Raw genomic sequence first — 10,159 nt, 5'->3', positions numbered from 1 at the left:
CAGCTCAGAAAAAGCTACCCCACACATTGGTCTAGCACCCCAGGAATCCATAACCAAGCACAACACATTCGTGGTTTCCATAACCGAAAAAATGAGCCCAGTATTGAGTTCCGGTAATGGAAAATATACAAAAGGCTACATTGGTACACTTTTTAAATTTAGAAACCAAATTGTAACAATTAAAAAGTTAAGAACTAAATCAGTACAACTCGCCAATCCTAGAGATCAAAGTAGGGTTTAGAATAAATGACCATTTATATCCATGAAAGATGATAACGCTGACATATGTACCCATGATAGATCGAAACTGATCTTGTACCCACGAGAGTTGCTCTCCATGTGACAAAAATACCCTGTTTTGGTTAAGAGCTTGCTTCGTTATTATTCGAACTTACGTGACACTCCAACCCTCCAAAACCCTATCCCTCTTCAATTTCATTTCTAATTTCAACCACACATCCCTATTTCATGGCGGTAGCTTCCTCTTCCTCTGCCGCCACCACCGTTCTTCCGTCCCTATGCACCTTCGTCTCATCCTCACTCTCTCTTTCCCAACTCTCCCTCTTTTTCAAACCCTTTCTCCATCGCTGGCGCTCGACTTTCCGCAAAATTAACACCATCTATCAACCCTATTACGCGCTTGTATCTCTGCCACGGATTCTTCTCATCCCTCCCATGGACCATGCCAACTCCGAAATGGAATAGTCTAGAAGCTCCTTACAGTCTTCTAAGTCTAGTTGCTCGAGGTTGCTTACGGAAAACGTGGTGAACTTTGCTCACCGAGTGCGGCACTCAACACGGAAGTGGGGCTTGGGGCCGATCTTGGCGAGCTCGTTTTGGATGTTGGCGAGGCCTGGGTTTTGGTTTTCGATGTTTATGTAAGCTTGTGCAATCATGGAGTTCAGGTCTTGGGTTTCGATGCTGATGAAAGTGAAGCCTCAAATGATGAGGGTAAAAGCATGAAGATGAAAAAGAGATTAAGTAAAGCCATTATTATTCGTTAGAGTAGTGAAAAAGTACTAGGATATGTGTTTGTATTTGTGTTGTTTAGAACCAACTTTTATTTATACACGAGTTTTTGCTTTTAGAGTTCAAGTGTTTTTCTTGAGAGTAATATTATTCACATTCACTTTGTGCTTTTTTTTTTCTCTAGACAAAAGTGCCAAGTAATTCCAAAGCTTGCTTTTGATGGAGACATGGCATGGTATTTTCCATCCCCATAGATGTTTTGTGATTGTTTGGAGCTTCTCAGTGTTATCATCTTTCATAGGTACAAATGGTCATTTATTTTAGAGTTTAACTTCATTATCAAATATTTTATATTTACATCAAGCAAGTATGGCCACGCATTAAAAGCTGTGAATGACAATTCACAATTGACAAGAAAAGAAATAGATTAAGGATTAATTATAAGTTTGTTTAAAAACAAAAGGGAAAAAAATAGTGTGAGCTGGTACTCTCATCCAACAAAGATACCGGTGGCGGTTGAAGAGGTGACACGTGGCGTAAAGAAAGTGGAATAAGTGACACCAATAGTGGTGGGATCCAAATGCTCACGTGTATGCTCATATATAAGAGTAAATCTCGGGATTCGCAGCCATAGTCGAAGAAGCCCAGCCCAGCCCGGATCTGATCTCATCATCACATCGCTCTCTCTTCTTCCTCCTCTTCTCTACCACTACTTCTACTTCCTCTTCTCTTCAATTTCTCGCATTCAATCTCACTCTCAATTCAAATGCTTCAATTCACACATTCCTCTTCTTCTTCCTCTCCCTCACGCTCCTTTCATTTCTCATTCGACAATTATCCCTCACATTCCATTTCTGTCCTCACTATCATTTTGTGATAGACGCAAAGCAGCAACTAAACAGTTAGTTACGAACTGCAACTACATTTGCATTTGCGTTTTGACCTAATTTATGCGTCAATGTGATTTGGCGTTAATGGCGGCAAGTTCTAGAGGCTTCTCCACCACGCACTTCGATTTCAAGCTACGAGTTAGGCGACTCAGTGTTGCTCTCCAGCCTAACACTAACGTCCTCGGTTTCGGCTCCAGGAAGCGCAGGAAGGTCTGCTCCGGTGCCGACCGAGTTCGACTCGGTAGTTTCCAACTGCGCTGCTGCTGTTCCGACTCGGTTACTCCGATTCGCAGAACGAGTGGTCCTGGCGGCAACGGCGGCGACAAGAATGACGAATGGCGCTTCGATGCAAAGAAAAAGCCTCACTCTCACACTCTCAGAGTCAGAATTCAGGCTTCTCCTGCCGCAATGCCTTTCGCTTCTCCGCCGTACGTCTATATATAGAATCGTTGTTTTCTTAGTTGTTTGAAATTTATTCGTATAGGTCTCTGGAATTTGCATATATTGGCTTGATATCGATGCTGTGACTTTTGTGGTTTTAAAATGATATTGGATCTGTAGTATGTTCTATACGGATTATGAAACAAAACGTTCCTGCATCAGTGCTAACCTACTAAGCCTTTTTGTTTCGGCTCAATTTTTTGTGTAGTAGTGTATATGTCATGAATTACGAATATCATTGCAAATGAGTTTTTAGGAATTTCCATAGTTTATTTTCTGATTTCAAACGTCCTTGGAAGATGCTTGTGATTGTGATGTCCATGTTCTGGTTTGTAATATAATAGATGAAAGTGGCTTTATATATGCATCTGTCACTATGTAATGTAGGAAGATGCATCAACCATTAAGCAGAATGATCGATGAGGGTAAAATAATTTTAGTATTTTCGATTGTATCCTCGACTTCTGAAGGCTGATGTGATTATGTTTATATCCACAAAGATTTCTTAATTTATCCTAACTATTATACTGGTTTTAAAATGAAAATAATTAGGCGTTGATTTTGTCATCATACTGAAATGTTCTGATCTACCTCTAGGAGCAAGGAAGGATGAAAAACACTTTTCATTGTTTCTTTTCTGTTTTGGTTTTCTGGTTGTCCACAATGTTTTCTCAAGAAAAATTAAGATGCTTTGGTTGGGGAAGCAATTATAACTCTGAATGTTAAATTGGTTGTTGTTTATAGATTCATACAATCTGTGGTGGTTGAAACTTTTTTTTTAATCAATGATCATGGTGCTTCATGATGGCCACAGATCCTTTCTGAAGCAGGAAAAATTCTTTCCTCGTTGCACCCCGAGAAATTCTGGTCCACAATCACGTGATACGCCACCAAAAAGAGGTACTTCATAACCGCCATATTTACCACTTTATATATACTCTGAACATTAACAGAGGCCATTTTAGATATGTACATTGCTCAATAATGGAGTGCTGAATATTATATCTGTTTATCTTTACTGGTTCTTCCACAGACACTGGTATAGCAAATGAGAAAGACTGGGGTATTAGCTTGTTAAATGAAAATATTAATGAGACCGGCACTAATGAAGATGGCAGTACCTGGTACAGAGAAAGTGGTGAAGAACTGGGTGAAAATGGATATAGATGTAGATGGACAAAAATGGGTGGTCAATCCCATGATACTTCCTCAGAATGGAAAGAAACGGTACTTGTTTTGGTTTAGTGTGAGAGTAAACCTATCGAAGAAGATTATGTTAACAAAACTTCTTGAATGCAAGCTTTCATATCGGTTATTTTTCTATGCTTAGTTATCAAATATTTTCTTATTCATTTATAGTAAAACTATAAACAAAAATGATAGCAACATTATGGAATGACTTGCTGGTGCTTTTAAAGACAGAGCTTGTAATATCACACCTTTTCAACTGAATACTTCCGTAGCTTAGATAAATATATTATTTGGCAAATATGGTTGCATGTAATGGGAAGAGGATCTTGATGGTTAACACTTTCTATTACTAGGAAATGTTGAGCACTAATCTGCAATCAGATATTTCTAGGAATTTGGTTTTTACTCTTGGAGCAGCTCTAGTTTGAAAGTTAATGTTATTATTGATTTTCATGAATTTAATGCTGATTGACCTTATAAGAATCTTCATTTTTTGACAAGGGTAATTTCTAGTTATCCCTGAAGTGTCATCACAGTGACCCATCCTTGCACATACAAGTGAAATCATAACGTTGGAATTATCTTAAAATATTTGAATTTGTTGCCTAGACATTTTTAAAACCAGAATTTCTACATTTTAAATGCTTTACATATGTGGTTTCTTTCATTTGCTTTTGGTCGTTTCTCTTTACTTTAAACTTGGATGGGACGATGGGACTAAATGTTATTCTGGAGTTTATTTGTAAATAAATATTGTCTTTTGGAAATCTTTGAGGGCTTCTTCCATTTTTTTTAAGTCACTTAAGACTTATCTTTTGTTAAATCAAGCAGCTGGATAGTTCCATTGGCATCTGGTATCTGTTTATATGTTTTGAGTATACTCCATTGACATTTCTTATAGCTGAATCAAGCATATAATCTCAAAACAAATTTTGAAGTATATTTAAGTTGGTATCTTTTTAAGAATTGCATCAACTGTCTTCCAAGCCGGACTCATTCTTTATATGTTTTGTTGAAAATATTCATAACCCTATCAGTATCACACCCCAGGTGGATTCATTTAATTGGCTTTATTGATCTAATTGACAGTGGTGGGAGAAGAGTGACTGGACCGGATACAAAGAGCTAGGTATATTAGTTCCTTTGTGTTCAATTCACTAGCCTGAACTTACTAGGACACTCTTGAGAGTTCCTAGTTGCAGGACTGTTGCATTCTTATTTTTTCGACTCTTACAAAATCTAATGTCGTGGGTGCAGATGATTAGTTTTTTATGTTGTTGCAGGTGTGGAGAAATCTGGTAGAAATTCTGAAGGGGATTCTTGGTGGGAAACTTGGCAAGAAAATCTTCAGCAAGATGAATGGAGGTCATTACTTTATTTTTCTGCTTGTTGTGGATGAATGAACCCTAAACATTCTTAAACCATATTCTGGCATGTTTAAATTTGCAGTAACATAGCAAGAATAGAAAGGAGTGCACAAAAACAAGCTAAATCAGGAACTGAAAATGCAGGATGGTATGAGAAGTGGTGAGTTAATGTGTCTTGTGCATTTATATAAAAAAGTTGGCATTTATATTCATCGTATTACTCAAATGAATTTATAATATGACTGTTTTGAATTTGTGTAGGTGGGAAAAATATGATGCTAAAGGCTGGACTGAGAAAGGGGCACATAAGTATGGTAGACTGAATGAGCAATCATGGTGGGAAAAGTGGGGAGAGCATTATGATGGGAGAGGATCTGTTCTCAAATGGTTTGTATTCTAACTTTCCTATCTAAAGAGTTTGCTTTATTCTCATCTGCATTTCCATGTTGCGAATGTGTAACACATCATTAATATAGCCTTAGTTTTTCTTTTTGCAATGATTCTCTGTTAGTGTGTGCGTGTTTGTGCATCTGTATCCATGAGTTAAGATTTGTTTACATTTGTAAAAATTGATACACTTTTATCATCTAAATAACTTATTGCAGGTAATATAGAACTGTTGAATTGTATGTAGCTAGTACGCTAATCACATTAACAAAATTTTGAACAGAAATGTTCATTTCTTATGAGATTATATCATAAAGTTGTGTTAGATGATATATGTGTTTCTATCTGGACAAATATTGATGGATGTGAATTCACATGAGATGTTGTGGGCATATGACCTACATGATGTACATTCAGACTTTTCAACAGTGGAGTTTGTGAAATTTTGCTCCTATAAAATATCATTCGGTAGTTGAAGGTTGATTTTGATATAATGTAATATCAGCCGATACTGTGCTTACAAGTGTTATATGATATTTTTTGCTGGACCTCTTCAAATTTTAGCTTGCTTTGCTTGTTATTTTTTCTTTATTTTATTTTATGGCCTCCTATGGCTATACCTTTGTCAATTTTCCTGTAGATTTCTTTGGAAAAGGGGATATGAGTATCAAAATTTCTGGCTATACTTGTTCTGAATTTTGTCTTCTATTTCTTTGCTCCTTGTTGAAACTTCCTCAGGACAGATAAGTGGGCTGAAACTGAGCTTGGAACCAAATGGGGAGACAAATGGGAGGAAAGGTTTTTTAAAGGCATAGGTTCCCGTCATGGGGAAACATGGCATGTATCTCCAAGTGGTGAACGTATGTACTGTAATTTAAGCTTCCACATAAAGTCTACTCCAACATTTATTTCATACTTAGTAGTTCCCATTAAGTAACCAAATGCCATCTCTTTTCATTCCATATTCCATATTGCGATACTCCAATGGAGGTAGTCTTGGAGTTTCATTCCACTTGAAGCTTGGCTCATTGTCTGCATTGGCAATTTTTAAAGTTTTATTTGTGCATCTTTTGACACTGAATAGTTGGACATCCCCGAAAACAAGACATTACTGATTTTATTCTGTGGACATCACTTGTTTTATTCTGCTCTCCAGTTTTTTCTCAATTTTCTCCTAAAGTTAATGATAAAAGGTTTAGCTGCTGCAAAGGACACTTGTCACGTTATTTCACTCTTCAACATAACAATATTGCTTTAATGTTTTTTATTAAGTGAATGCATTTTTTTTCCCTTTACCAGGTTGGTCAAGAACTTGGGGAGAAGAGCACTTTGGAAACGGGTATGGAGCCATACACCTGATTGTTCGGATATATTTGCTCATGACGATAGCTTATTGTGAATTGGAAGTATTGAATAAATCTATTTCCAATGATATGAAGCTTTTATGCACCAGTCCCAATATTTAATGCACTTCCTCAAAATGCATTTCTGAAATATCAATTAAAAAATTAAAAAATTTAATTTGATTTGAGTTTTCTAATTATCATGTTTAGTCTCTCTTATATTTTCGTTTTCTAATTATCATGCTCGTTACTAATCGTGATTATTTATCATAAGAAACTTAAAATTAAAAAATTGGTGCTACATACACGCCTATTTCTACTTGATTCGACTTTTGTCTGCAACAGGAAGGTACATAAGTACGGAAATAGCACTACGGGCGAAAGCTGGGATATAGTTGTGGACGAGGAGACTTATTATGAGTAAGAATGTTTTTCTCAGCTACCAATATTTATTGAGTAAATGGTCAAATTGGTCCTTGAAAGATCACTGGTTTTTCAACTTGGTCCCGGAAAATTTTTTTTAATCAAATTCGTCTTTTAAAGATTTTGAATTAGTCATATTAGTTCTTTTGCCACTTTCTTTGTTGATGGTGTTAAAATTTGTTAATGTGACACGTTAAGTGACACCACAATACACTTCTAGGAGTCTCAATTGACTATTTAACATAATAAATTTATGAAATTAGATCAAATCAAAACTTAATTGAGAGGAGAATTTGAGGTATTGAAATTCCTTAATTTGAGGTTAATTTGATCTAATTTCTTAAATTAATCATGTTAATAGTCAATTAAAAATACTAAGTGTGTGTTGTGATGTTACTTATCGTACCACATCAACAAACTTTGACACCGGTAGCAATGAAAGTGACGGAAGGACTAACATGACTAATTTAAAATCTTTAAAGAACGAATTTGATTAAAAAAATCTTTCGGGGACCAATTTGGAGAATAAGTGATCTTTTAGGTAGCGTTTGTTTTGAGGTACTGAGACTGAGATTGAGAGACTGAGATTCAGTATCGTGTTTGTTAGTTTAGAGACTGGTACTAAAATTTCTGTCTCTGTCTCTAAAATTTCAGTATTTCCAGTACCTCCAAAAAGTAGGGACACAGGGGACTGAAATTTTTAGAGATGGAGACTGAAACTTTAATAACATTTTATACCTAAAATACTTTCATTTCAATTAATTAATTCCAATTTTACCCTTTGTGCAAATTAAATTAGAGTTTCATTCTTGTTTCAATTCCTGTCTCCCATTTTGCACCAAACAGAATACTCAGATTTATTTCAATTCCTGTCTCTTAGTCTCTGTCTCTCAGTCTCAGTTTTTCCGTCTCTGTCTCTCCACCAAACGCTAAGGACTAATTTGACCATTTACTCAACATTTAACATGTATAAATAAATTTATAGATCAATTTTAATACTCTTATTGTCACGTGTCAACCATTCATATCTTTACATGACTTTCGAAATAATTACAAGAGTCAAACGATTTTAATAGTGACTATATACGATTAGATCACTGCCAAAAATGTTTACTTAACAAATTTTGATTGCCTGTATTATAAATGAAGCTTGGCCCGCTTTAAGCTTACTTAAATTACTTTACCAATTGAAAACCTTTTTTGAAGTGGAATGGGTGTACATTCCAAAATATATTTGATTTGATTATGAATATGGCATGTATTCCATTTGGATTTGAGAATGTTTGTGACTGTATGAAGGGCTGAACCTCACTATGGATGGGCGGATGTGGTGGGTGATTCAAGCCAATTACTCTCGATTGAACCTCGGGAGAGGCCACCGGGTGTCTTTCCCAGTTTGGACTTTGGTACGCCGCCATCAGCCGAAGCTGAGCAGGACTCACCTGATGATTTGCCTCCCTCACAATGACAGAACCACATTCTCTAATTTGGTCAGTTTTTTCAGAGCAACCCATCGTAATGCGGGAAGCTCCATTTGTACAAGATGTGGATCAATCATTTTATTCATTCTTTCCCATATTTTAATTGTTTTCCATTTTTCTCTCTTCTCTCCCTTTTTTCTTTTTTAAAAAAATCTTTTGTCTTTCCCCTCGTTAAACTCTGCATTGATGATATTCATATTTAGTTATTTACTGGTCATGAAATTATTTGATACTTTGGACATCGGCCAACAATTTCTTTTTCTTCTCTTAATTTTTACTTGCCCACTATTTTCATGCTGATTAATTCGTTAAATGAAAAATTGGTTCCTTAACAAAATAAAAAATTCTACAATGCGAAATTAGTTTCATGAATAATTTAGATGAACAAAACTTATGAAAATACATTTTATATTCCAAATCCCACGAGGATATTCTTTTTGCGTTTAAAACTTAAATTTATTCATATCTATTTTAGGGTTTGAAATCCTAAAATGTTTTGTAATAGGGGTTTGAAACTATTGCAAAATAGCGTAGCTGGGTTGTTTCTTTATTGTTTAAAACTTTGAATTTAAATATTTTTAGGTTTTGAAATTCTAAATATTTTTATTTTAATTTGAAACTCCACAAATTGAAAATATTTTTTTTAGGATTTTAATCCCAAACTATTAATTTTTTAGAGTTTGAAATGCTAAATAATTTTAGTAGACGTTGTTTAAAATTCTCACAATGCTTAGGTAGCATTTGTTTTATTATGTTTAGTAGCTAGAGATTGAAACTAAAATTTCAATCAATCATGAGACAAAATTTAAATCTCTTTGGCACTTCTAAAAAATAAAGACACATGAAATTTTTTGAGATAAAGATTAAAATTTTAATAATTTAAAAAAAAAATACTTTTATTTAACTTTTATTTTAAATCTATTTTTTAATTTTTATATTTATTTTAAACTAAACATAATACTAAATATAATTCAATCTAGTATATTTTATACTAAATATAATTTAAGTTTCTGTCTATATCTCAATCTTCCTTTTACATGTAGGTTAAATTTCTATTTTCTAGAGTTTAAAATTTTAAATAATTATTGTAATAAGAACAAATGCGTGGATGTCCATTTATGACTTGGACGGTTAATTGAAGGAATCATCTTTTTAAAGATGAATTCATATTAATTGAGAGTTGAAAATGAAGTCCCCTTATGTATATAAATAGGAGGTTAAGCCTCCGTTAATAAGACATCAATAACAATAATTTTCTCTCTCTATATTGTCTATATGCAAAACTTTTCTCCTTTCTCTTTCATACGTTGCTAATATATAATAGTAATAAATATATAAGTTACTTCTATTATTATAGTGAGATAATTATATTGGTGAATATCAAAATTAGAGTCTTCTATTTACATTTTATTTTATATTATATCTTCCTTATTTATTTATTCTACATCACGTTATCAGCACGAGGCTCTGATCAAATTTTAAGAAGACTCTAGGTAACAAAATTTTATTATGTCAAAACTCTCTCATCTTGAATTTAATGCTCTTGATATATTTGGAAATAACTATTTATCATGGATACTAGATGCTAAAATCCATCTTGATTCAATGGATCTTGAAAATACCATTAAAACTGAAAATAATGTATCTCAGAAGGATAAAGTCGAGGT

The 10,159-nt window shown here is 34.3% G+C and overlaps 1 protein-coding gene across 1 annotated transcript; it reads left to right on the top strand.

Annotated features, from left to right (window-relative positions):
• Positions 1,587–8,733, top strand: LOC107609689. Its single transcript, XM_016311706.2, has 11 exons — positions 1,587–2,287; positions 3,115–3,200; positions 3,334–3,527; positions 4,581–4,620; positions 4,775–4,856; positions 4,941–5,018; positions 5,120–5,245; positions 5,984–6,105; positions 6,545–6,584; positions 6,934–7,008; positions 8,311–8,733. The coding sequence occupies exons 1-11, from the start codon at positions 1,920–1,922 to the stop codon at positions 8,477–8,479; spliced, it is 1,380 nt and encodes a 459-aa protein (XP_016167192.1). The 5' UTR covers positions 1,587–1,919; the 3' UTR covers positions 8,480–8,733.

The sequence above is a fragment of the Arachis ipaensis genome, chromosome B07 (genome assembly GCF_000816755.2).
Source record: "Arachis ipaensis cultivar K30076 chromosome B07, Araip1.1, whole genome shotgun sequence".
NCBI lineage: Eukaryota > Viridiplantae > Streptophyta > Magnoliopsida > Fabales > Fabaceae > Arachis > Arachis ipaensis.
This window is presented reverse-complemented; position numbering and strand designations above follow the sequence as displayed.

Bases quoted from the DNA above. Each gene is read 5' to 3' on its own strand.
- LOC107609689 (XM_016311706.2), top strand. From the start codon at position 1,920: ATGCGTCAATGTGATTTGGCGTTAATGGCGGCAAGTTCTAGAGGCTTC. The intron at 2,288-3,114 runs GTACGTCTATAT...TGATGGCCACAG, and splicing joins ATGCCTTTCGCTTCTCCGCC to ATCCTTTCTGAAGCAGGAAA. The intron at 4,621-4,774 runs GTATATTAGTTC...ATGTTGTTGCAG, and splicing joins GACCGGATACAAAGAGCTAG to GTGTGGAGAAATCTGGTAGA.